The 27,209-nt window shown below is 37.8% G+C and overlaps 2 protein-coding genes across 15 annotated transcripts in view; both read right to left on the minus strand.

Annotated features, from left to right (window-relative positions):
- The window catches only part of LOC109861901 (glutamate receptor 1), a 194,397-nt gene that overhangs the window by 29,321 nt on the left and 137,867 nt on the right, over positions 1–27,209 (minus strand). For 9 of the 13 annotated variants that reach the window (XR_002251061.1, XM_020441749.1, XM_020441782.1 and 6 more), the window contains exons 3-4: positions 21,408–21,568; positions 19,406–19,535 (exon numbers count right to left, since the gene is read on the minus strand). Coding sequence is in view for 11 of the 13 variants with exons in the window: in XM_020441749.1 (XP_020297338.1) it covers positions 19,406–19,535; positions 21,408–21,568 (291 nt within the window). In the remaining 2 variants the exon portion in view is untranslated. Of the gene's footprint in view, positions 1–16,179; positions 16,474–19,405; positions 19,536–21,407; positions 21,569–27,209 lie in introns of those variants that run through there. The other 4 variants (XM_020441787.1, XM_020441768.1, XM_020441765.1 and 1 more) reach the window with 2 other exon arrangements.
- LOC109861953 (facilitated trehalose transporter Tret1-like) lies at positions 9,597–15,203 on the minus strand. 2 transcript variants are annotated; one of them, XM_020441819.1, is made up of 5 exons: positions 14,787–15,203; positions 13,334–13,700; positions 12,883–13,251; positions 11,862–12,664; positions 9,597–11,298 (listed from the first exon to the last, which is right to left on the minus strand). In XM_020441819.1, the coding sequence occupies exons 2-5, from the start codon at positions 13,374–13,376 to the stop codon at positions 11,149–11,151; spliced, it is 1,365 nt and encodes a 454-aa protein (XP_020297408.1). In that variant the 5' UTR covers positions 13,377–13,700; positions 14,787–15,203; the 3' UTR covers positions 9,597–11,148. The 2 variants fall into 2 exon arrangements, with proteins under 2 accessions (XP_020297408.1, XP_020297402.1); XM_020441813.1 differs by lacking the exon at positions 14,787–15,203 and adding an exon at positions 13,972–14,273.

A 27,209-nucleotide genomic window follows, 5' to 3' on the forward strand; every position in this document is an offset into this window, starting at 1 on the left:
TTTAATACATAAAATGATCTTAATTCGTCGCGTAATATACTGAATTTGAACTTCAAAGCAGGCAGATGAAAATGTTTATCTGATTTTTTGGAAACTGTACGATAGCGATGGCACTTTCATCACTGTATCGCAATAACAGTTGTATCAAAATATACGTCAGTGTTTGATGCAATTTTGTGTATATGAGTTTTCTTTTTTCAATTAATTGAATTTATTTACTACATGAAAAATAAACAACTTAAATGTCTATTGTACCTAATGTCTGTTATATTTCTGTGATTAAATTTTTAGGGTTTAAAACAGAGTGCTACGGATTAGCTTAGTAAAATAGTCTTACCCTCGAAATCTGGTTGTATTCCAGTTGATAATTTATGTAAGCTGAAACCTCTGTAACTGCAAGCTCTCGAGCATGTACTCAGGACTGTTTTCATGAAGTAAATAATAAAACATTTCTTATATACACAAGTCATAGGAGCAAAACAGATTCAGAGAAAGAGAGAGAGAGAGAGAGAGAGAGAGAGAGAGAGAGAAAGAGACGCATACAGTGAGCTCTCTATCAATATCGTATTTCCATAACGCACTTATGAATTGTAATTCTATGTTATACCGACGTACATTTTTATTGGACTAACAAAACGCTATATATGGTTGAAGATGTATATCCTACATAATTGTGAATATTATAAGATATATATTTACAAAGACCAAGATGCTTTCCGCTGCGTAAATTATGAAGATATATATAAGAATAAGTATAATAACAACAATAATATAATGATATAATGTTTTATGTTATAAATTACATAAGTTAATGTTCTAAAAGTACTTTTGAAGATGAAGAAGAGTATATATATTTTTGTATATTGTGTTATATTATTGTTATATATTATTGAGTATATATATTTTTTTATATTGTTTTAGCTGTGCGTCACGCACAAACGATTTTAATTTTTTTTAGATAAAATATTAATAAATAAAATAGTTTGATTACATTTAGTATTGGTACATTTAGTGTTGGTACATTTTTGTGTTATTTATTTGCTAGAAAAACCGGTTAAGAGTGTAAAGATCATTTTTGCATCAGAAGATAAAGGTTGGGGAATAGGAGGCCTGTTCAGAGCGGACCATTAGACTGCACAAGCCGCGATGAAGGGAAACCGGTTGAACCTTCGAATGCTGTGTCTTGCCAGCGGTGGTCACTAGTGGGAGATGTTTATGTCCATTTGAATTCCAATTAATGGCACGTCGAGGACACTTTGGAACGCGTGACATATCGCGGCGCATTGTTCCCGCCGCTGGACGGAAATGGTGACCGGAGCTGGACCGTTTAAAGGGCTCGTAGGATCGATCGCTCTCTCGCGGACCTTCCTTCAAAATGGAATCCCGCGGGAGCTTTTTCATTATCTCGTATTTCCACAAAGCCTCGCGGCTAAAAGAAGCGACGCTGGGTCGGTATTTTATAGAAAGCTTTGCTCATCCTACCTTCTCTCTCTCTCTTTCTCTCTCTCTCTCTCTCTCTCTCTCTCTCTCTCTCTNTCTCTCTCTCTCTCTCTCTCTCTCTCTCTCTCTCTCTTTCTCTCTCTCTCTCTCTTTCTCTCCATCCTATGTCGCTCGTATTACAAACGCGATACGCCGATAATCTATTTTATATACTCGAAGTATAAAAGAATAATTTTTACAAATACATGATGCATTACTCGACAATTCTATCAGGATCTTGATAAAAATTACATAGTTTTATGCATTCTTGATCTGATATATAAATAAAAAAAATTGAGAGATTAAGCAAGAAGGTTTTAAAAATTAAATTAAGGTAATAATATACTCTCTGCGATATATATATCTTACTATTTTTTAAAATTTCACATTATTGTTCGCAACACCTATGAACGAATCGCGCACGTTCGATATGTATGGTCAACAATCATGACACCGTTAAGCGCAGATCATAAATGAACGTCATCCTCTCTGAATTTTCACTCGTGGACAGCACGTGAAGCGGTAAAAAACACCGGAAGTCGCAGATATTACGTACGTGTTCTACTGGTCGCGAGTTTGTCCACGCCGTGGAGAAAACGTGGAATTTTCGTTAGTCGGCATCCCGGTCACGTGCACGGTGCAAATTGAAATTCTTGTTTCGCCCGCCGGCATTTATCATGACCGTTCTGCGGCTCTGATCATTGGATCTTATTTCGCCCGGTTTATCGATCTGCTTTAGCGCGACACACGCTTTTTATTAGCCATGTACCTGATCAAATATAACCGGCGGCAAATATTCTCGTGAAAGCTCAGACAACAAACATCTCCCAAACAATCGCAACCCGCTCGCGCACTCCGATCATTCATCGCGGCAAAATTCACGGTTGTTTTTTTTGCGCAATTGCATTGTAAATAATGCGCGATGTAACGCGCGTCTATACATCACGATAAAACATTACAAATGAATATCGATAACGGCTCCTGTTTGTTTTTGACTGCCATTTATAACCGGTGCGCGACATTATTTACGAATGATAACGCAAAACGAGCGAAGCGTATATCCTGATTACACTGTCTTTTTCTCAAATATCACGCAAAGCACGTACATATATATTGCGTAAAGAAAAAGTAAACCTACATTTTGTCTGATCATTGTAACAAGCGCGCTCAGACATTTTTCCGTCAAACGTGAATACGTATGCATCGCGATAATACTCGTCTTAATATTAGCTCATACTTTATGTATATCGGTTCGAAAGAAAAAAAGCACTTTAATCCACGGTAATAGTACGGCTGGCTGTCTGCGCGGCAAAAAAACGTAATGCACGGGGAGCTCACGGAAAAAGAAAAGAGACGACTATACGTACGAGTAGAATAGCGAAATTAGAGGCACCTTGATAACATTTTTGAATGTTGCAATCTCCGGCTTTTGCGTAGAACGAACTTTCTACGGCGGCTCTTGTGAATATTTCGCGGGATAACGCGCTGATGTGGAATAAAAAAATACCGGCAGAATAGCAAAATTACCTTTTGCACTCACAGGCATATAACTGTAAAGTTTACCGTAAAACAGTGCACGGTCCAACTTATCGAGAATTTTGTACAGAATATCGAGATCACAGTAACTGATTGTAATGACGACAAGAGAAAAACTGCACTTATTCCTTTCTCTGTTAACTATTGTGTGTGTGTTTTTTTTTTAAACATTCTCGAAGCGAACATTAATAATGTTGATTTTGCGTTAATATCTTGAAATCTGCGAATCTGAACCTAAACCTAGCCACTCGAGTGGCAGAACGCGCAGCATCCAGTTCATAATTTTCGTGTAATTCTGTGAGACGCGCATATATCATTTATTCTCAAGTCCAAGTTGAAGTCAAATTTACCGTTGAAAGTAACGCGCCGCTCTCTCTTGACACGCGATTAATCCATCGAACGTAACCCATTTGTATGCCGGGCGAAAATGGGTTCGCCGAGAGTGATAAAAACGATGAAATTACTCTCGCGACGAAATTACTCGCGCGGAATTCGCAGTATCTGCTTAATGGCTTCACGCAAAAATGTGCTTTCGCGCCTTTTGCACGTGGGAAAACTCTTTTGCATCTGACGACGAGGTCAGCGATTGCATCTGTGCGCGCACACATCGTTTTTTAAGATATTACTCCCCTCCTCAACAAAAACTCGGGCGTAATCGATTGCGCCAAGACTCGCTCGACGGCGACTTTAACACGCATGAATGAATATTTCCGGTCGTTCGGTCAAGGAAAGTTCATAAAACTGTGTGCGTGCACACTTGTTGTCGGATCGTACTATTTAGCGGCGTGGGCACATAAAGCCCGAGATGAAATTTCATCGTGTACCAACGTGCAAAGGAGACGGTAACAGACCAATGGAGAGAACCAGTCGGGCCGGCGATCGATCGTATCTCGCGAGACGACGGTGAGTGGACGCGGAACGACGAGTAATACGGTTATTAAATTATCAGAGGTCATTAACCCGAATGTTATAATCACTCTCAATCGCGCGAGCAACAACAAGCACGACAGATAGGAAAAAGAAGAATATTCAATCAATGTCGTCTCTGTATAAATTTGTTACTTGAAATTTTGAACTCTCGTATTGGCACTGTGTCTAAAAAAAAAAAAATCGACTTAAGCGTACGCCAATTTGTAATTTCGTGAACATAAAAGATAAATGTAACGCGTTTACATGCAAAGATTGGAATAATCTAAGAGTCGATGAACTAACATGAACTGAGAAACGTTGCTGCTAACGCGCGCACACACACACATACTGCTGCGATATTACATAATTCTCGCTAATATGATAAAAACGCGGAAATGTTAATAACTTTCATCAGAGTCTGCTAGAACAAGCTTGGCGAAAACTTTTTAACAGCGTTTTAAAACACGCGTATTTTCGCCATAATATCTACGTATATGTTGCCGCACGCGATTGCGTAATGAAATGTAGCATTGAAACGCGGTTTTTAATAAACACAAGATCTGAATATAAGATTATCTTGATGTTATTTTTTGCCCTCTCTTTCTCTCTTTCTTTCTCTTTTTCTTTTCTGGCTCATCTTAATTTTTTTCTCTATCATTATATATTTGAAAAAATATAAAATTCTTTGCACACTTACGTCAGACTTTTTTTCTGCTTGTGTATTGCCTATTAAGATTTATTTTTATTTTTTAAAGTTATTAAATGAGAATCATCTCATTTAATAACTTTATTAAATGAGAATCATTTCATTTAATAACTTTATTAAATGAGAATCATCTCATTTAATAACTTTATTTATTTTTATTTTTTATTTTTTTTATACAGTACGAGATACAAAGCAAAGTAATTCTTATATTCACGCGATTACTTTTATTTGCTCTTAATGGTTGTTTTTGAATCAACAGCTTATAAAGATCTCTAAAATAACTTTTATGTGATTTGTTTCTTATTCTTTGTCAATCTTTATCTTCAGTTACGATCATCCGTCAATCATCAACGGAAAAGTCAAGATTCCCGTGACATAGTGATTCGATGATACTTCGCATCGATTGGCTCTTCGTAAGTCGTGATTCTCCCAAGTCTTATTATCGAGTCGGTTTCACGCGTAAATGACTATCGCATTATTATATTATCTTCGATCGCATCGGCACGACGTTTACTCGTCCCTCTTTTATTTTTCACGAACGAAGATTGTCTCAAAGGAGTTCTACGTAAAGTAAATATAATTTTCCTCTTCAGTCCTCTATTTTTCCGTCTCTTTTCTCCGACTGGCAGTTACGTCTGACCCCACGGCAAATGGTTTCTCGCGTTGTTCTCCGCGGGAACACGGTGATTGCAATGAGTAGCCGAGCGGACAAAGTCAGAATTGAGCGATTTGATATTGTTTTAACATCGATATGATACCGGGGCGGTCGCGGGAATCCGCTTACTCCGTCTCGCGACACTATAAACCGTATCAATTCAATTTCATGCGAACTCTTCCGAGAACATTTGTTTGTCTTTTCAACGTTTATCTTGAAATGTTGCGGTGTCGTTTATTTCTCTTTTTCTCCTCTGAAAGTTTGACTAGTGATGATCGATGATATATAATGCAAGTAGTTTATGATTGCACTGTAATCGAATAATCGAGTAATCGGATGTCGTTGAATGTTCGTCGAGCAAAAAAATATACTTCGACAAAGACACTTCTTTGTGACAAAGTGAACATAGGTCATCGTAGTTATTGATATATGTAATAAGATCGTTACTTTTTTTTTGGAACAAAGGTTGTATTATGTATCTATCTATATATACATTGTTAGTGTGGGTTAGTATATAAAATAAAGTGTTTAAATATACGAGAAATATGTAATAATGGTTTCTTGAGTTAATAGTAATTAAACAAGGTAACGCGCGTGTGCGTGGAAAACATTGTTTTTGTTTACTGCTTGGTAGAAAAAAAAATAATAATTTTTATTGCTTGACAAACGTTCCACACTTCAATAACATATAATTAGACAAATTTATGTTCGATTATACGTTATGCACATATACTTGCGCCTGTAATTCTTGATATTCCGCACGATAATCATTTGTCTATTAACACACAAAACAATTAAAAAACATGAATAATTTTAATTCATTATGTTTTCCCAATGCTTCATGCACTGATGTCGGTTTTTGAAGTCAGGCCGCGGTTTCTTTTCTTATTAGCAAGTTGAGCACTTTGATTTATATCCCTTCGAGCAGTCGGGTGAACAATGTCCACGCTCGATTGCTTTTAACGTCATTTCGCCACCGACGACATTGGGAGACGCGACGATCACTGCACCGAGGATAAATCCGCGACGCTCGAAGGGACAGCGCGCGCCAGGACCTTTTTTAGTCGCGCTTTACGGCGCGAACCAAAGGGTCGTGAAGAGCTTCCTCTCGTTTTCCCCCGGGAGATCGTTTGATCTTCTACAGTAGATAATTCGCCTCGCGCGCCGACGCGTTTTACGTGACGCGAGGCGCGAGACGTGCACGCGAGCGCATTTCGCTTTGTCGCCACCGCCGTCGCCGTCGCCGTCGCCGCCGCCGCCGCCGCATGAGCGGGCCTTTTTCTAACGTTCGTCAACGTCGGACAATTTCTTCGTTTCGGCGCGAACAAACGAAAGTAGTGATATAAAAGGAAAAAACAACCGGCGAAAGCAGATGAATTTAACCAGCGTGAAACAAGATTAAAATGATCTCGCGGCTGATGTTTCTGTTAAATTAACCTTCTGTCAAAATCTGCGCGTTATAAAGATTCTAAAGTTTTCGTTGTCATTTCTTCTTAACCGTTCACTTCCGTCTCTGTTTGAACTTTTAACATGTTTTACACACAGCATTTATTATACGTGAATTTTGTGAGAACACTTGCGAAACCACATTTTTTTTTTATTGCTTCATTTCTTAGATAAGACACTCTTATACACAACCCGTATTGCTTTCACCGAACAAGCAAGAAACATGGTACGGCCAGTGTGTCTAGCTGTCTAGTTGAGCCACTTCGCCACTATGGCGAAGTTGCGCCGTTTTGCGAAACATACCTATATACCTTATAAGCTTGCAGGACACATTCGGCGATAATGAAGAGCGATCGTAGCGATATATCAACTGCGATTACGGTCTTATATACGACGCGCGAAAACGGATGAGACAAGGTGATCCACTTATTCCACCAGTAGGCATGAGTGAAATCACACATCATGTTGTCTCTTAATATCAAATTTTTTCTCGCCCGATTACTTCGCTTACGGTATTGTGTTCTCTGTGTGGCAAAGAGTATTCAAAGTTATGCGACTCGTATTAAAAAATGACAAACGTCATTATTTACAAGTAGAAAAACAACATTCTGGAACATGGATGATAATCGAATTGTGAGAATAATTAAATTTACCTTTATAATTATGATAACAAATACAAAAAATTTACAAAAGTTTCGTAAGGCATTTTTCATCAGAGTTATTGATTCAATTGTGTTTAACGCGTCAGCTTAATACATAATTACTTCATAATTAATAATTTTACGTTGTTAATAATTTAATGTAATAATTAAATAATTTAGTAACGTAACAAATGTGTAATGCCATTCAACTCTCTCGTAATAGTAGATCGAATCATTTCATAATTTATTTCGTGAAATTTTGGAAAATTGTGCTGGCAAAATATATTCTTTTAATGTTTGGTTTTGCATCGTACACATTTTTGTTATTTCTTTATAGATTCTTGCAAAATGTTAATAGTCATACAGTTTACACAATAAATATGCAAATAACTTTTGCAATGGGATTATAAATTATTCAACTTAGATAAATGACGTGCATAAGATGTTGTGTACGTATACTTGCAAAAGCAATATAATATGAACTATAAAATGTTTCGCAATACTTGCGTGTATATGTGTGCATGCGTAATATAATTATACATTTGCATTAATATTATAAAAACCGCATATGCGTTGAAGTTACAACATTGTAACTTCACGCATAGTATACCGACATAGACGCTAATTAATAATTAAATTTCTACAATATATAAAGACTATCTTCTGATCGATAATAAAGTTTTTATTTTACACATTCTGAAAGTTTAATAATATTACATATGCATAATATAATATATATGTGCGTACTACGTATAAAATATGAGAACCACTTTAACTTTATTTAACGTGGATTTTCGCAATTCTATGTCATTTATATACAACTAATAATATTTTTTTTAACAAACTAAAAATCAGAACTTAAATCGAGGGTTCAAACATATAATGCAATATCAAGTAAAGATATTAATATTGTGAAACATTCCGTTGGAAAGCATGTTTACGCAATATGAATCTTGTCAGAATAACGTTTTTCATAAGCGCGCACACTTGTGTGTACAAGTCACGTTTCTATGCGGCGTACAATTTAATAATAATATCTTCCTGAAAAAGCATATGATTTTGTAATTTTGCAAAGCACAAATGTTTCACCACATAGTCGAACTACATCCTTTAGCGTGCTTCTTACAGAGAATATTATTTCCTCCTTCTTTATTGTGTCCCTTAAACACTGCTGTCAATATTAGCTTTGTTTTGAACATAAACCACAATAGCGCGTGCTTCTCGTTGCAAAGTTCGGACAAGAAAAACAGAAGTTGCGTATTAATTCGGAATCTCATTTGCAAATTAAACGAGACGAACAGTCACGTGGTTGAAATTGACCGATTGCACAAGTTGCGTAAGCGCGCAACAAGAGGGGTGTCAAAGCACGTGACTCTGGTTAATTGCTGGCGGCCTGTGTTTGCGTTTATCTTATTGTCGTTCACAAGGTCATATAGGAAATCCTCGCCTACTACCGTTACGCTTGTCACATGGATGTGAAATAACACGAGCGATGCGGCACGGCGTTAACTCGGTGCGGACACACACGCGCGGGATTATCGATTGCTGAAGATCGCCGCGCGCGGCGACGGCCAAAGCGGTCGCCATTACCGGGATTGCGGGCGTCGCATTAGGTAAGATCCAGCCTGTACACATTCTCATTCGGATAATGCACCGCTAAGTGGATGCCCCGTATATGTTGCGACTCGTGGCCTATCAATCTTGATCTCGGCTTATACGAGAGACCGTGCTCGCAATACACACTATCGAAGGATCGGTATACGCTCTCTCCTTCTCTCTCTCTCTCTCTCTCTCTTTCTCTCACTGTCTAGGATACGCGTGTGTATATTCGTATATCCGCAGATGTGTGGACACTAACACGCGCGCGTGCCGTTAATGCACATGCTTGGATTGAACGTACACCCTGATAGGGCAGGTATGTATGCATATATATCAGTGGATATGTACATAGAACGGTACAACAGGGTCAAGTCATACTGATGGCTCATAAGATCAGGTATACGGAATGTATGAGGTCAATGGATACACTTGCACCTACAGCCTCACCCAACTATCTCGTAACATTCGGTCTTATCATTGCGTAATATTGTTCATAATTGTATATTCCGAAGCACATTTATCGCATTTTCGGTTTTTTTTCGTTTTTTGAAATAATACATTCGCATTCGCAGTGAAGATAATTTTTATGAGATCAATTAAGGAATTACACGCGGTAAATATTGTTAAAGTAAAAAAAAAAAAAAAAAAAATTATATGCGTTATTTATGTTTTTTATTTTCACTCTTAGTGAATTCTATATACAATGTCATAACTATTACAAGCCATAATAGTATTCAGAAAAAAATATTGGTTACTAAAATTAATTACATTAGAAATCTTTGCGCTACCTGTATATCTACATTTATCTTTTTACATGCGTTAAGTCATATTTATAAAGTTACAAAGAATCAAAATTGATGAAGCGTAGTTTTTACTACTTTTTGCACAAAAACTTGAGTAATTATTCTCATTCAGAGTATATTAAACTGATCATCATGCTCAAGTCTGTGTATGTATCCAGGATACACACGTTCGGGGGGCTAATACATCACACGAATATTGACGGATAAACAGTTACATGCGTACGTAGGTATATGCGTTTCCAGCATATCTGTAAATATACGTATATGCGAGCAACACATGCACACGGACGTTCCGTTCGAGTGAAATGCCAACAGTATGCAAGGCATGACGTGTAGTCTTGCTCCGTGGTATACCGAGGCTGACAACCCATCATCGGTGGGGCATCATTGGGAATGAGATGTAATGGAAGAATCGAGAATTTGCGATTTGAATGTCAAAGAACACATTGATTTCTTTTGTCTTGAGAGATAACTTTTCGAGATGAAATCGATGAATTTGTAATGTTTTTAATGAGAACTTAACTTATCCGATCGAACGCACGAATTTTCCGTGCTACAGTGTCGCTACTAAACGATTCTCTTTACGACGCAGAGCTAAAGCTTTACGATCACCCAAGTCCAATGATTTCCCTTCGCGCCGTTTCACCTGGCAATTTCGTGAGCTCAAAACAGGATTTAACGCTATTATATAGATGCTTGCGAGCTTGCCACAAATAGCGACAGAATATTATATATAAAGCAACTTATGTATACTAACTCAGAATAGTTTTTATCTAACAATAAGCTAAAGTCAAACTCAAATATCAAGTATAACATAAACATAAGAAAATTGCTCAATCTGTGTACATTACTAATGATAATTATAAACAAATATCTTTCAGTTATTTTATAGATGCTGTTTAGTTATTTCTAAAATGTTTATACTCTAAAAAAGTGTATACGCTATATCTATCTTTTAATATAATTGTGTGTGTGTGTGTGTGTGTGAATATACGTTATTACAATATTAATTCACAGTTTGACTGAGAATATATAAAGCGTACATACTTATTACGATAACATATACCTTAACAATGTGTACTGACTAACTGAGCTTCCGTTCTAATTTAACAGGAACATTATCTTGTGTGTAAGTTGTTTTACGCCGGATTTTAACGGTATTATAACGTAATACCGTTAAAATCAAAATGAAACACACACGTAACAGACGAATTCGAAACTGTTGTAATCTCGTAATGTTTTAATCTTATCCGCACATATGCATAATTTGTGATTATGCACGTACATTGTAGCGATCTGTTCACGGTAGTTAGTATTTAAATGCTACTTCGTAAATACGCTGTAAATATAAACGATCTTTGGATTTTATATACGTCATTTATTATCTCGCAAATCCATTTGTATTTCTTCCAAGGTTTTGCCTTCGGTTTCTGGGACAAATAGGTAAATTAATACCCATATAAGAAATGTTATTGCGGTAAATATCCATAATGGTGCGTACGTGCCGTACAACTCTTGCATGACCTACAAACAATATAGAAACAAATCCTGCTATTACATTATCATACGCGACACACATTTAGGTAAAGAGAAGAACAATTATACGCGCATGTATGTAAAAGTTAACAAGTAACGTGTCTTTAAACGTGTAATGATTCATTTTCTTATCACAGTTTTAGAAGTACAATACAACAGTATAATAAAGAATATTTAAAAAAATATGAAAAACAAATATCTGTACAACAATTTGCAGATATAATTATAAAACACGTTTTACGAAGATCAATTTAATGGATATTGAATGCGTATTGAATGGCTATTGTTTCTTAAACTCTTCCGCAAATCATAGAATTTGAGCTATGTATAATTTGTACATCGGTATTTTCTAAGCATGGGAGACGATATTAGAGAATCTCTTTGATTGTCGAAGCTATTAACCGGTGACGTTAAATATCGCACTCCGGTATAATGCTATTACGAAATAATGAATCCTTTTTGGTTAAACCTCTTAACCGATCGTTACCTTTCGATAACCCGCTTACTGCAAAAACAAAATCGATTCTTATACAGAGACATCGTCAACATACCTGATAAAACTTCACCACGGTGGTGGTGCTTATGGCGTAGAAAAGGGCGTTGAGCACCGCGGCTGGTACTTTAACTTCAACACTAAAGATCTCGCCTATGTATGCGAGCGGTATCGGATTCAGACCGAATCCGTAACCCAGCACGTAAATTACCACAAAGACCGTAGGCACCCACTTGAATTGAGAGATGTCATAGCCGGCAGACTGAAACTGGAAAAAAATTGCTATCGCCGCGAGCGACGTTACGCAAATCGGCGCGGCGATCAACAGCAGCAATCTCTTGCCGGTGATGCGCACTAACGTCACGCAGGTGCATCCGGCCAGGACGATAGCGACGCCTGTTATAATGATGCTTGTATTCGTCGAGATCTCGAAACCGGCCGCGTCGTAGATGTATGACTGAAACGTGAGTATCGGCGCCGCCCCCGTCATGGTCAGACTGCTCAGGAGTATCATGCCGATTCGAAAGGCTCTTCTGTTCCGCGCTTTTCTGAAAATCTCTTTGAACATGTCCTTAAGAGTCATCTCGCTGCACTTGTCCTCGGTCTCCACGATTCGTTTCACCTCCTCGAGTTCCTCGTCCACGTTCTCTTTGCCCAATGCCCACTGAAGTGTCTTCTCGGCGGTACCGAGCTTGTTCTTCCTCGTGAGGAACACCGAGCTCTCGGGCAACCATATGAAGGATAGTAAAAATATCACCGGCGCGCACACACTTATCATCGCCATCACGAACCGGCTGACCCACAGGCCGACAACGTAGATGAGCATCAACCCGATGTTGATCAAGACGGCCGTTAAGGTACCTGAAGACCCCGGTTTGTTTAATGATGTCTTTTTTAAAAATTGCGAAGTATGTATAATATAATCGTCGATCATAAAATAACCTACTTGTACGCGTATTAAAAACATATTCATGTGTATAGCTATATTAAATAATTGACAAACATTACAACAATAAATATAGTAATGTAACGATAAAAAGTCAGACACTGACGCGCATTCAAAACAGCTGATATCGTACCTAAAGGACCTCTGGTTTGCTTGCTGCTAATCTCGCCAAGATACATCGGCATCACGGCGTACGTTATACCACATCCTATACCCGCGAGTATCCGTCCGACATATATGAGCGGTACTGACGTAGAAAATCCAATGAAGATCCACGAGACGATCTTTGGAATGGTAGTGACTAGCAAAGTTCCTTTACGTCCGATATTGTCCATCAGTACGAAGGGTACCAATGAACCGATACCGACCCCTACATACAGGAGATTTACGATCCACACTATCTCATCGGAGGTCACTTTCAGTGGATCCTCGCCGTTGAACTTTGGTATCGTCGGTGTGCTCCATCCCTCATGGAGGCCGCAGTCGATAATCAAGACACTGCCTGAGAAGCAATCGTTCAATTTTTTTTCCCGTCGATATTTGCGAGAAATATTTCGGAACGATAAAAGCATTCATATACTTACATACGAAACCAATCAACGTTTGACGCAATATACCACGATCCATTGTGTTCTCCTCGATTGATTTCACATTAATTCACGTTAACAGTTTTTGTTTTTTTTTTATCGTTGCTTTATGTCACGATGTTCGAAACGAAACAGAAAGTAGTTGCTGCTATTACAGCAGCGTGTGCACGAGGAATACGCGAGACGATTAAGTAATATCTCATGTTCGCGAACAGAAACTTCTCACTTTTGTTTAATTTACACTTCTATAGTTGAAAATGACACAAGTCACATCAGCTCTTACATAAATGTCTAGCATTATCAAAACATCCGGCGGGAGACGATCATTAACAGATTGCGATATTTATCTTCTCGTGAGATTTGCCTAAAAAAATTGTATAAAAGTAAGCAACACATAATTAGTCAAATAAATGAAACTTGCTTTATCTCACTTCGAGTTTGGGCAGCGCGATTCTCGGTTCATATTCAAAATCGCGCGAAGAAGAAAGAGAATGAATGCGAAGAATTAAAAATACAAAATGTCATATAATTAACGACGGCAAAATGTCGCGACTGATCTTTCTAATCCGACAACACGGAAGAGAACCAAGTCGAACGCGGAGATAACGGGTGATAAAGCCAACGACGATACTAACTAGATTCCGCGCCACATATCTCCCGGCTTGAAGGTGCGATACGGTCACACGTGTAAACGGCTACGTCTGCATGCATGACCGCCGTCCGCCGCGGTCGTTGAGCACTTGGGCTCTTGCTTTGTAGCACGCGATGCAATGCTTCCCAAAGCGACAGTTTATGGCTGGCCATACAATACACCTACTATTAAGAGACGAACCGGGCGCGTTCCTTAACATGAATTTATCGCCGTCCAACTCACCTTCGGCAGACGCGCCATTGATAACGGAATAACCGTGCAAATGATAATTGACAAACAATTATTCAGAAATAAAGTAAAAAATAAATTTACATCGTGATGTGTTAACAATATTTTTTTTTATTTTTTTAAATGACGTTACGGCGAAGTTTTACTCTGATTATTTCTGGGATTACAGAACGTTAAATTCGCGCGCGCGCAAAAATTGACTTGCACATCTTATGAAAGTCGAGACGCTATTATACAACAACATATCGCTGCTGAAATCGAAATTGCGTTAATCATTTCCTTTGATGTTTCAGACATCGCGCGTTTTGCGACATAATTCGTCTTTCTCTTTCGTAACGAGATTAGAGAAAACGCCGACAGGAAATTGAACGAGCGATATTACGCAATACGCGATCGGCTCGTAACAAGGATAATTGTAGGTTTATTGCTTTAATTACGCGCGGACTCTACAATTACTGTAATTAGATGCAATATTCAATTTTTTCCCTTCGCCTTATCTATATATCACGCGTCATGCAGTAATCTAGTATACTATAAATAATTATCCCTCGTAAAACCACAAAGTATAACTTCTAAATAGAGCAGCATATTTCCGACTTTGAGTGCACGAGATACAAAAATATCCGTTTTTTCACACAAATGAAAGAATATTCTCCGCTCAAACGACGGATAATCGCTGTCTGGAACTCTGGTCTGAGCCAAGATCTTTTAATTTATACAAGATTCCTTTGCAAAACCGGTCAAACTCTTGAAACCAGTTAGTTTTGCGTTCTTTTGTTTTGCTGAAACAGGTTATCGGAACAAGCCAGAGACGTCGTTGTATTGACAACTCATGTCGAAACACACACATTCCTCTTCGTTCAGTTACTTATCGAAAACGCAAGGCCACGGTTACTATCTCAAGGTCGTCGCGTTCAGGATATGTTATCTTAATTACACGATCAATGAACAGTTGATCGCAATATTGCGAAAATAAAAGAATTGATCAGATTAATTAAATTGTAGATTGTAATGTGCATTAGATAATTTTTATCAACACTACATTATTTTTCTTACAACTTTGAATAGAAACAATATATTATGAAAAGGCTATAAGATAATGATAAATAATTACATTCTCTTTTATAAGATTTCATTATATTTTCTAATCAATTCTCTTTCTAATCAATTTTAAGTTAATTTTTCTTTAGAAAAAATCTATCAAAACCAATTAAAATTTATTTATTTATAATTTATACGGGGCAGTAAAAAAATTTGCAGTAAATTCAAAAAAATATGTCTTTATCCATCGAGAAAGAATCGAATAGTATAATAATAATAGTATAATGTTAAGCACTGTGTTTTTTCTCGTTAATGTAAAAAGTATATTACAATGTTATAATAAATGTATCATATTTTACGCGTTAAAATCCATTATTAATGTGAAACTCGAACAATCAACAAGCATGAACTCTATTAACAGTTATATAAGAGACATTACACACGCATATACTTTATCGCAATCACATCGTTACACCTGATTCAGCAATGACCGGTGCTATTATAACGAAAGGATTTAATTCGCCTTGATTAGCGGCCTGTTATCTAATTACGAAAGAGATAGCTAAATGTAAACGGGAATTGCTCAATTACGTTACTTGATGGATTAGGTGGATGATGATACGAGCTTTCATACGAGTTTGATTAATAAACTCTACCACAGTATAAAAATTGATCTGGTATTGTATCTGGTGTATTATTGTTTTTATATTTAAATTTTCAATGTAAATTCTCTTAATCTGATTTTATAATGCAGATCTTTTTAAGTATGATTGTCTGACGGTTATAATACGCTTGATAAGTATGCCTGATATATATAGACGGATATTCGGATTAACACATATTAATGGCGCAGGTCATTCACTGCATTTGTCGATCTTCTTTGAAAATAATTTCCAAAGATTTTTAAAAAGGTTTTATTTACCTCGAGCTGTGTTTCAGACACAAAGACACTTGAGTCACGCACGTACTAACTGAAAATCTGTTAATAATAATATAACTGATTTTTTCCATAGATCTAAAGAAATCTGAAATCTATTGTTTCGGTTCGCGATTTGTAGAACGGAACGCGCAATGAAAGTGTATTCGCGAAAATAATTGTATTGACAGTTTCACGTTGGTAAAACACCTGTCACTGCTATGAGAACCGAGAACGAGACGCCGGAATCACGACGCGCGCCGACGACAACAACGACGACGACGTTGTCATTCTGAAAGACGTCGGAAAGGATACTGAGCCTGACTCTGATACGCAGACTCTACACAGTGATTTTAATCGAATTCCCCTACCATCGAGGAGCACTACAACGTGACTCTCGTGGCTGCTAATTATTTTCCCGCGTTAATTCTCGCGCGCGTGCGCACGGTGGTTTTTCGTGTGGTTTTTCATTTCGTTCTCTATTTCGATTCTGTCGCTTAACCACCTTTTAGTATCAGAAACGCGAAACACGCTCGCAATATCGTGTTCAAAAAATTGCTTCCACATTCGACATACACACGGTTAGTGATTTTTTTCGTTGCTGTACGCGCGCGAGCGTGACGGTGCGAGTGTCGATTGACAAGAACGGGAAATTTGATACACTCGCTATTAATGCGCTGTTATATTGCCTATGGATCTAACTTCGAGATGAACGCAATAACACGTGAGAGAGATACTTTTTTCGTGTGATCATTTGCAAATTGAGAACTAGCTATCCTATACATATTTATTCGATCATGTCGTCATGCTGTCATGTTTATTTAAGTTGTTCGCTGAAACACACAAGAAATGAGAAGAATGCGAAATCCATATAATTATTCCAGTCATTAAGTCGAGCGCTCGGAATGTGATAGTCGTTAATACATTTGACATTGCAAGAAGGACAAATATTGCGTGAGCAGATTTACCGACAAGTTATTGTTTGATTATAAAGTATTGCTCGCATTAAATTGTGAGAGCTAAAACCTACAAACTTTATATTGTTTAGCAGAAAGATAATTTGATCCTTGAGTTCACCGTCGTGTGACAAATAACGAGTTAATATTGTTTACCGCGAACATGACATTGAAATGTTTTTTTTTTTTTTTTAAGTGTTTATAGTATATCGTCAAAGTTTTTTGTATTCCTGTTCTGAATAAAATTCAGAAATATTTATGGAAAGAGAGAGAGAGAGAAAGAGAGTGAGAGAGAGAGAGAGAGAGAGATAAAGAGAAAGATAAGTGCAAAGTAAACATCAACAGCAGAAAATCTTAAATGCATTTCAAAGGCATTGCGACATAGAAATCTAGCACTGGCAACAGGAAATTCTTTAGAACGTAATTCACACACACCGAACTTTTTTTATTTCTGTGCCGGAAATAAAATGCGATTAATGCGACCATCGGCGAGTTTGTAAAAATACAATTGTAAAAGAAACATCTGATGCATTTCATCTTCGGAATTGCATCAGTTTTTACACATCGTCAGACTGATCTAGCATTGTGTCATCACTTCGCATACGTCGGGAATACTGAAGAATTTATTAAAAAACATTAAATTCACAATTTCCTCGTATCGAGAGTTTTGACTTGTTATTAATTTTTTTTCATGTATATAACTTCCTGTCTTCATGTTTCGTACTATTGTATTCATTAATTATATGACGTCAATTGCGCGTAATATATTCTGACATTGAGATTGGTTTTCCCATATTGCGTGCGCGATGTTACAAGTATTAGAAAAGACAATAAAACTCAATTCGAGGAGATTCTGTAATATTCGTGAAAATGTCAACCGGAAAAAAGTTGAGATCGGTTGAGTAACAAAAATTTCGCCGTAGAATCCGGATAATCCTCGAATGTCGCTTCGTCGTCTTGCTTCTTTCTTCATACTCGCTTTAATCGAGGGAACGAAATGGTTAAACTACGTCAGATAGTGGCAATACGAAGAGTCGCGACGAGGTAAGACGGCGGGAGGAAGGAAGGAAAGAGGTCGTTCAGCGAGCGCGAGAGACAGCACGATAGTCCCTAAAGTATATTTGCATTTGCATTCGGTAATTAAACTCCCTCAGTTTCCGCGATACTAGACTACCACCAGCTCGTTCTTATCGGAGTTTGTCGAAGAAGAGCAATTGGTCGGCTTGAGGAATTCCAAATGGCTTTCTCGTGCCCGGGGCACGTGACCAAGTTATAACGGCCGGAAGTCGGTGAGATACAAAACTGTCTAGCGATGCCGCGGTGATTAATCGTTTCGTTCAGTTCGAATTATCCCCGTGTCCTCATTAATTAAGTAATTAAACCGCTGTCGCTTTACTTTTATCACAAAGATTGACATGAGAGATTTTATACAAAATAATAGATGAGGAGAAAGAGTTTTCTATTCTACAATTTGTATTAGTTATCGTTTCAAAGTTTCAAGTTATTTGTGACACCGAATCGTTTTCGGAAATCTTCAATATTTTTAACCATTTTCACATTTTATTGTTATATCGTAAATACTTTGTTTTTCTCAAAACTGGTTTACTTACAATTTACACTTTATTGGAATATTGTGCACACGTGGATCAAACAGAGAAATAGCTGCGGAACATAACAGATGACTACCTTGTTGAAAGATACATACATAAGATGTATAAGATAAATATCTTGTTTTTCTCGAAAATGTGTCGTACAAATCATTTATTTTGCATAGAACTAGAGATGTATGTTTAAAACCGAAGAAAATCAATAATTGCAAACAATTTTATGAAGAAAATGGCAGCACGGACATTTATGTCTCGTTTGAATATCACAAAAATTATTGATGTGTATGTATTCTCTTTCTTCTAAATCACTGATCTGTTACGAATATGTCTTTTAAAAATAGCCTGCACACGTATAAACGTCACTATATTACTATGATTAGCACATATAAAAAGTGATAGTTATGTGTTGGGTTTGAGACACATGAGTGCATGTTTTTTATTCTACGCAGAAGTCGGGTGAATCCACTCGATATCCCCATGTCTGCGATATCGACGAAGTTGGCCACGAGAGACCGAGCCTACTTGGTTGGGTATAACAAAAGGAGAAATATATCGATAGAAGGTCGGGATGGGTGAAAAGGCGCGAGAGTGCTCTGCACCGCCCGCGGGCTGTGCGCGCTGTAAAATGAGAAATGCATGAAGAAGGCAACGCAAGGTAAAGAGACTTACCGTCGTGGGAGTCGTAGAGGTAGATGATTTTCTTCCAGCCGTAGTATCGCACCGTATCGATGATGGTGCGATGGTAATCCGGTCGCATACTTATAGCGAAGTCCAGAAGACCCGAGGACGGCGTCAGGACCTGTAAGAGAATCTTTGTGCACTCTCGTTCGCGCAGTGTTCGTTATCTTTGTCGTCGTGAAATTTTCAACATCCCATGTCTTTTCGCTTTAACGTGCTTGCCGAAAATTAATTCTATTTAGGAAGGTAAAGGAAGGCATACCGCCCGAAACTTTAATCCGACTCGGTGCAATCGAGCTTCCAACTCCGCTCGTGAATTCTCTTTGAAATTTAATTCCTCATGAGTGTGCAACCGGTGCGACGGTGATTTACTGCCGAAATATATGCCTTTTGATAGTAATTTCAGTTGTGTCGAATCCCCAAGTCGACGTTCTTCACAAAACACACATCTCCGAATCTCAGATTTTATATTGCAAAATGGTTAAAATTAATTCCAACGATAGCAATAATTACTCAAGTAATTGATACTCCATTTTCTTGGTGAAAATAACGTTTTCTTTATTGTGTCGATCTTTTCGACATTATTAAGGAAAAATCAATACTTCACGTTTTAAAGATTAATCACCGTCCAGTGATAATTATATATTCATACAGTAAATTTCTGTGGCATCGATAACGTCTCTCTTTTCCTTGAGAACAAGGCAGCGAAGCGAGCGCAGCGCGGAGAACGACTTCATGGAAATTGAAAAGGATTTTCCCTGTATAAATGGCCGTTCCTGGCGAACCGTAATTGGCCCAAAAAAAGAAGTAGAAATCCGAGGCGTCGAATCAGCATTACCGCGCGATTACCATTTAAACGACATCGACGTTCGTTACACACATACATATATATATATATATATATATATACATATATATACATATACATACACCACACGGAAATATATTGTGGGAAAAATACACACACAAAACGCGCGGCCAAAATACTCACGAGTCCGACGTTCATCCTATAGAGCCTGGGTGCGATATCAGTTTTGCCGAGCGGGCACAGCAACCGGCGCGATAAATGCAGCTCTACCATTCGAGCCGGCGAATAAATTTTCGACCGAACCAATTCATTTCGAAATTCAAATTGTAATATGTATGCCGTATATATCGCATACATATTTACATATTTGTATGGATGACCGGTACCGTTCACATCCATCGTCGTGTGCGCGTCGCTAATTATCAGTTGCAGCGCGAAACGAAACTATTGATTTCGCTCTTACGACAATTATTGCCACGTGCGCAAACACATTCTAGCAAGTATTTTTATTTTTTTCTCTACGTTGAATCGATAAATGAGACGGAAAATTTACCACTACTACATATTGCGAACGTTTCGTTGCAGACACAATTTCTAACCGCAAATCGCTAGATTGTTACGCATATGCTTCGCGATGTAACTTTTAACAGAATTTATTTGAATTAAAATTAAACGCGTGTAGTATTTGAAGCTTGAGGAAGACAATTTATAATATGTTTAAAAAGCAATGAGAAACACTCCGAAACTTCATTAATATAAAATAAAATATATATATTTTATAATTTAGAAGCAGAAAACCGGTTTACTGTCTTTTAAATTTCCATCTTGTTGCTTCAGTAAACCGATGAGAACACATACGATTGCAATGCGGAACAAGTTCCGCGAATAAATAAAATTCAAATGAGACTTCGATTCATTGCTATGCTTGGCGCGAAAAAACATTGGTTATGACTAATCACGTTTCGGACAAAAAGAACCATGTAGGATCATCCTTCGAAACGATGACTGCGTGATTTCATGGAACTTCAAAAAATTCCCGGAGTGACGTAAAATTTTATAACATATATGTTATTTAATCTGGTGTGATTAATCACCGCAATTCCGAGATCTCATTTGAAAAAACTAATAAGAAAACGGAAAAATTATGATAATGAAGATAAAACCACAGAGAGAAAAAGAAGTTACCTTATTGTATCCGTTAAGGTAACGATTAATTACCTTTTCGGGAAACCACGGCGTCACAAACGGCATCTGAAAGGTGTTGCTGTAAGAATGTAGCGTATCGAACGAATCCGGACTTACAGCGCCCAGCATCGAAAAAACGCCTCTGCTAAATTGATTGCAAACTGCAACACAGAAAAATAAACAATCGTAATTAGCGACAGATAAAATAAAGTTTACAATGGTTTGTTATAGCACGTGGACATATAATTTTACACGCTTGTATTATTTGTAAACCGTTATTATTTAGCATCAACAAATAGCTAGTATTCACTTTGTGAAGATCAAGTAACCGTCATGCGATAGGTAATCTCGCTGACCATTATGTGTCGTATTCCACAAAGCACAATAATACCGCAAAAGTGTCAGCTTGCGGTACACACTGAACGCCTGGTGGGTAGATTCGTTTTTATTAGCACACATTGGGGAATAAAAAGTATGACCGATAAAAACAGCGTATGTGGCGCAGGGCAAGCCGTATAGATCTGAATTTAATTACCACGTTAACAAAGTCGCTTTTAATAACGCAAAATAAACGACTGAGTTGAAAAGATTTATATTATAAGTGTGTATATGTAATTATTATAATAATAAACATAAAATATCTTTGTCAACCAATGCGCGAAAAATCTGAATATATATAAGTATTAATTTTTTTAATTCCATGCACATTTTACACGCAAAGTATCTCCGTTATTATTTAAAAACAATAAAAAACATTTTTTATCAAAAACGAACACTTTCTCTTTCCATTATGTAAACATTGATACTTTCAATGCCATGATTACAATATATCAAACAAATAATTTTTTTCCATTTATTCAACGTTGAGAATATTGGATATAAATTTGAGTAAAACTAGTTATAAATAAAATAAAATAACAGTATTATCGTTGCTGAAACATATTATACATAGAGAAAACGAAAACCTAAAATCTCATACTAATCATATACATAATGTATATACATGTACAAATAAAAGTTCAATTATTGTGACATTATTATGAAACATTTTATTGAATTATGTAAAGATAAGTGAGTGTAGCTTCAAGATTTATTGAATGTTTTGACGCAACGTATGACAATATCGAGCTTCGGTATCGCGGTATTAAATCACATTATACAATGAACCAAGATAAATGGTGATAATGAACAAACGCAATAAAATGTAGAAAAGAATGAAATCGAGAAAGGGTGAAAAAGAAGAGTGACGGAGATGAGATATCGGTTGCACCGATTGCAAAGGTGAGAGAAGATTCAAACGGTTGGAAGCGATCCAAAAGAAAAGGTAGCGGATAAAAGAGCGCTGGCGAAGGTAAAGAAACTGGGAGGAGCCGCGAGAGAGTTGCAACTACTACAAGTTAATCGCTAAAGAAGAAACTGACAAGACTCGTGGCCGGAGATTTTTGCACCGTCCAAATGACTAACGAAGCAACGGTGTTTTCAATGTTTACTTAATGAAAATAACATTAAGCTCCTTTCTCTCTAAATAAAAAAACTCGTGTAACTCGATAAATGTAGTTGTCTTATTTGTCGTGTAATTTGGTTGTTTTTCTCAAACCATAATATTACTATTTTTCTATCAGTTTAATAGTATCGTAACTATATTCAGTATCTAAAACTGAATCAATTATTTTAATATTTAACATTGATTCTTACAATACAGTATTTTATTCTTTGGCAGCAAGAATGAAAATGGTGAAGATTTCTCGACAGTAAAATCGACGCTTGAAAAAATCGCGTATTTAAAAAGACTGCACACAGCCGAGTATTATATATATACAGCACATCACCCTGAGGCAGAACTTTTCCATTGATTCAAAAAAATGGCTTCTGAAGCCGTCTGGGTTTAAATCTACAAAGGGAAATTGCGCATATAGTAATTGATGCCCTCCAGCAACGGCTTATCAACTATTTCGTTGTTATCGTTTCAGTACCGGTGTACACTTTTGACGCGCAGCCTACTTTATTTTAATTATTCTTTTATGCTCGTCCTCGCATATCCGGAGTAAAAAAAAAAAAAAAAAAAACAGACGAAAGAAAAAAGAAGTAGAGACTCTCTAGCGCCGTTTTTTATTTTCGTTGTCCCGCGGCTACCACGTGTACGTGCAGTAGAGCAGAATTCAGAGATCCGGTGGTGCGGCGGCATTTATTGTGGTCACCCCGAGGGTGCATTTATATTCATAAGCATAATGGGGCATCGTGATATATATATGTGCACCCGCGCCTTGGTCAAGAATGTCCCTTCGCTCTTTCGTCATTATTAATTCTACGTGCTTTCGCGGCCGTGCCAACACTTGCCAACATTTGTCGCAGCCGTAAAAATATGCACGTATACACATCTTTTCCCTTTTCCGACTCTCTAACTTCCCCCTTCTCTGAGTGCCGCAAACTACGCTTCTAATCGTAAGTTGTAACCGACAGTTGTTACGAGGAAACATCACGAACAGAATTTTCCTTCAAGGATCGAGCATCTCTGCATTTGGTATTTTCAAACATATGTATATACTTCTTACGTTTCAACACCGATTATATACCTAATCCTGACCTAAAGTATCGCAGTTATGCATGCGTTGCTACAATATACAATTTGTTCAATTATTTTAAATGTGCTTACATAAAACTGCAAATAATGTCGCGTTTTTACGTGTAGAATAAAATATCCGTAAAGTCAATATCAACAATTTGTTGCTTTTTCACCTCAAGCTTGCGAAAATTTTTACAATTAACCACTCAAGAGGTATATTTGTACAATATTGTGAAAGTTTCGAATCGATTCTCGATGCACAGCGCACAATGAGCGTACCAAAGTTGCGTCAAGTATGCGAACGGGATGTTCGATCAAGTAGGCGGCAGATGGTCGCAGTATTATCGACTCTATACATTGGCTCGCGACTAAACAAGAGAGAAAAGGAGATAGATAGAGAGAGAGGATAGTTTAGCGTCTATTATTATACTAAATATATCTAGTCACTGCTCGCGTGCAGCCTGAGTCACGCTAATGATGCTGGCAAAGTTTGTATACTGCTAGGACAGGTGCTACGTTCATGCAGATGATACTTCCACTATCTAACTTTGTTGTGCATATGTACAACAGCAAGACGTACGTTATCCACTGACCACCGAATAATAAATAAGCGATAATAAAGCGCCCACAAACAGAATATACTTATACACGCAATTTTTGTAAAAATAATAATTTAGTAAACGAAGACACGATGTGAAAGTACGCGCCGAGTGAAGCAAGACAATTTACTCACAAGAACCTAATCTCGACTAAAAAAAAATTCTGTTCTCTCTTTGCTCTTACTTTATTCTCTACGCCGCCTCTCCTTTTTTCAGTTTTTTCGTTTCAGTCAAAAAGTTCAGAAGACCATTTCGTAACTTAGAAGCTATCAACGGGAACACTTGCTAGCCGGAGAATGCTCCGAGAGGAAGAGAGAGAGAGAGAGAGAGAGAGAGAGAGAGAGAGAGAGAGAGAGAGGCAGACTCGAATATTCGCGCGGAGCAAAATTATTTTTTACTCGCAAAGTTTCAAGCGCCCGTCGTAATATAACCGGACTGTGCTCTTCAACTGGGTCGCGATGATGGTGTGTCAGGCCAAGCGGACAACTAGACAAATCTCTCTCACATACGCTCGACACGGTTAGGTATACTGTGAGACTTCTTTCGCGGAAATAAACTTAGCGAGATCGGTTACGTCATCGTGCTTGTTTTGTCGAGATCACCCGTGTGCGCACAAATAACTTTACAACGTTTGCCTCAAAGTGTCGCAAAAACATATTCAAATATCTCAAATCTAGCGAATGCGCTATAGACAGATTATATCTACGCGATTATATGTAGCAACTGGAGAACAACTAATTCCAACTAGCATTCACGGACCATTTAACTTGGTAACTTGTCCTATCACGCATGTTTCTATTTGTCCTTTAGCAGTCGCGGTAGATGTATCGGTGCACACGTAGGAGGAGGCGCGACGCAAATACGCGGGCGCGCAGCGACCTTATCAGAATTATCAGAGCACTGTTTCCTGGCCCTCTCTCGCATCCGTATGAAGTTCGCGGCGCACAATAGACAAAGTTTCCGCGACCCAACGATTATCTCGATTTGAGCCAACGCGCTTGGCGGCGCATACGAATTCCGCAGAAATTGTTAAGAGCGACATACACACATACACTCTTAATCGCGGTCTTAACTCCGCGGAAGATACTGTACGCATGTTGCATCTAACAACAACAAGCAGTCGCGCCGAGATTGTCACGCGTCGAATAAAAATTTCTCACTAAAAGGAGCGAACCGAGAATTCGGATAAAATGAGCAAATTTTTCGATTTCTGCAATGAGCAACTTTACGTAAATGCTCATAAATCTAATACTCGCATAAATCGCGCCAGATATTAAAGATAACGGCAATGGAAGAGCGTCAGTGGTATAATGATGTTTCCAATTAAAACTTGAAAATACACGCTAACGAGGAAATGCAGACTTGCGTAGAGTTCGGATAGAAAATTAGGTCAGACCACTATAAATTCGTCGAGATCGTATGAAGTTTGCGCGTATATTTATATCTTGCGTTCTCAACGTGTGTGTCACATTTTTTCACGTCTCCGAATCTCTTTGAATGTTTCTTTTTCTCCGCCGATACGCGCGCTTCCAATATCATCTTCATTACCGTTCGCGCAATCATCCACGAACGCTTTAATTTAACCGCAATTATTAATCGCGCCGAGCATTATCCGCGAGGAACGAATCAGAAATGGCTGCGTTTTCGTTTTACGGAATCTACCGTGCGGCGCGCGGAGTTTTCATTTCGGACGGAAGCTAAAAGTCGCGGCAGGAAGTAGCCATTATTCTTCCCGGGCGATATGTAGGAGCGAGAGACGCGCAATAACGTCGAGGAATTTTCCGAGGACCGTCCGGTTTTCCCGCGCCATACCCTGCGGTCTCCGGTCTTTCCTCCCGTGTGGTCCACACTGTGTGGCTTGTTTTTTCCCTTGCTTCGTTTTCCCGTACGCGAGCGGGAAACTTTCTCTTCCCTTCTTTCGTCTTCAAACACGTACAACCGCCGGCGTAGAGATTCACCTGTGCGTGAAAGCAGACGGGGCACGAAGTCGACGAGAAGTCTGGAAAGAATCTTATTGTAGTGGGATTTAAGAGAATTCAACGCGAGACGCGGCAAAATTCTGAACAGGTCTGGCCTTGCTTACAAGCGCGAAACACCTCGCGGGCAACTTCCACGAGCGTCTGACAGACTGCAGTGACGTGAAAATGACATTTGTATTAATAAACTGAAATAAAAAGATTGTAAGCATTCTTGCACGTGCATTGTATTATACTAAAAATAATTGCGCCAATTATCTATACTGCCAGAGAATATAATTTCCTGAACAGAAAATAAAAGTTATATCTCTTCTGGAAATTCAAATTAGAAACTAATTAATTTTCTTTTATAATATTATATATGTTTACAAAAACAGTTTGAAGATTCATTATTATTATTCTGTAAGATATGTTTTTGTTTTTGTTTTTTGTTTTAACTCTCTTTATTATTGATACGTGAAAAAATAATAAATATCTAACGAGTGAGTTAATTTATTGAGATTATTGGTGAAATACTCGAGTTTGAAGAGGTTCAAGAGCTCTTCTCTGTGAGCTTAATTTCTAAAAAAATAATCGATTTCGAAGGAAGTACTCGACTCGGTAATCGAGACTAGCTCGTTCACCCTTCTGTCTCGTTTTACGGCAGATCGAACGTGGTAAGAAG

This window comes from Pseudomyrmex gracilis, unplaced genomic scaffold (genome assembly GCF_002006095.1).
Source record: "Pseudomyrmex gracilis isolate BER0280 unplaced genomic scaffold, ASM200609v1 scaffold_9, whole genome shotgun sequence".
Taxonomy (NCBI): domain Eukaryota; kingdom Metazoa; phylum Arthropoda; class Insecta; order Hymenoptera; family Formicidae; genus Pseudomyrmex; species Pseudomyrmex gracilis.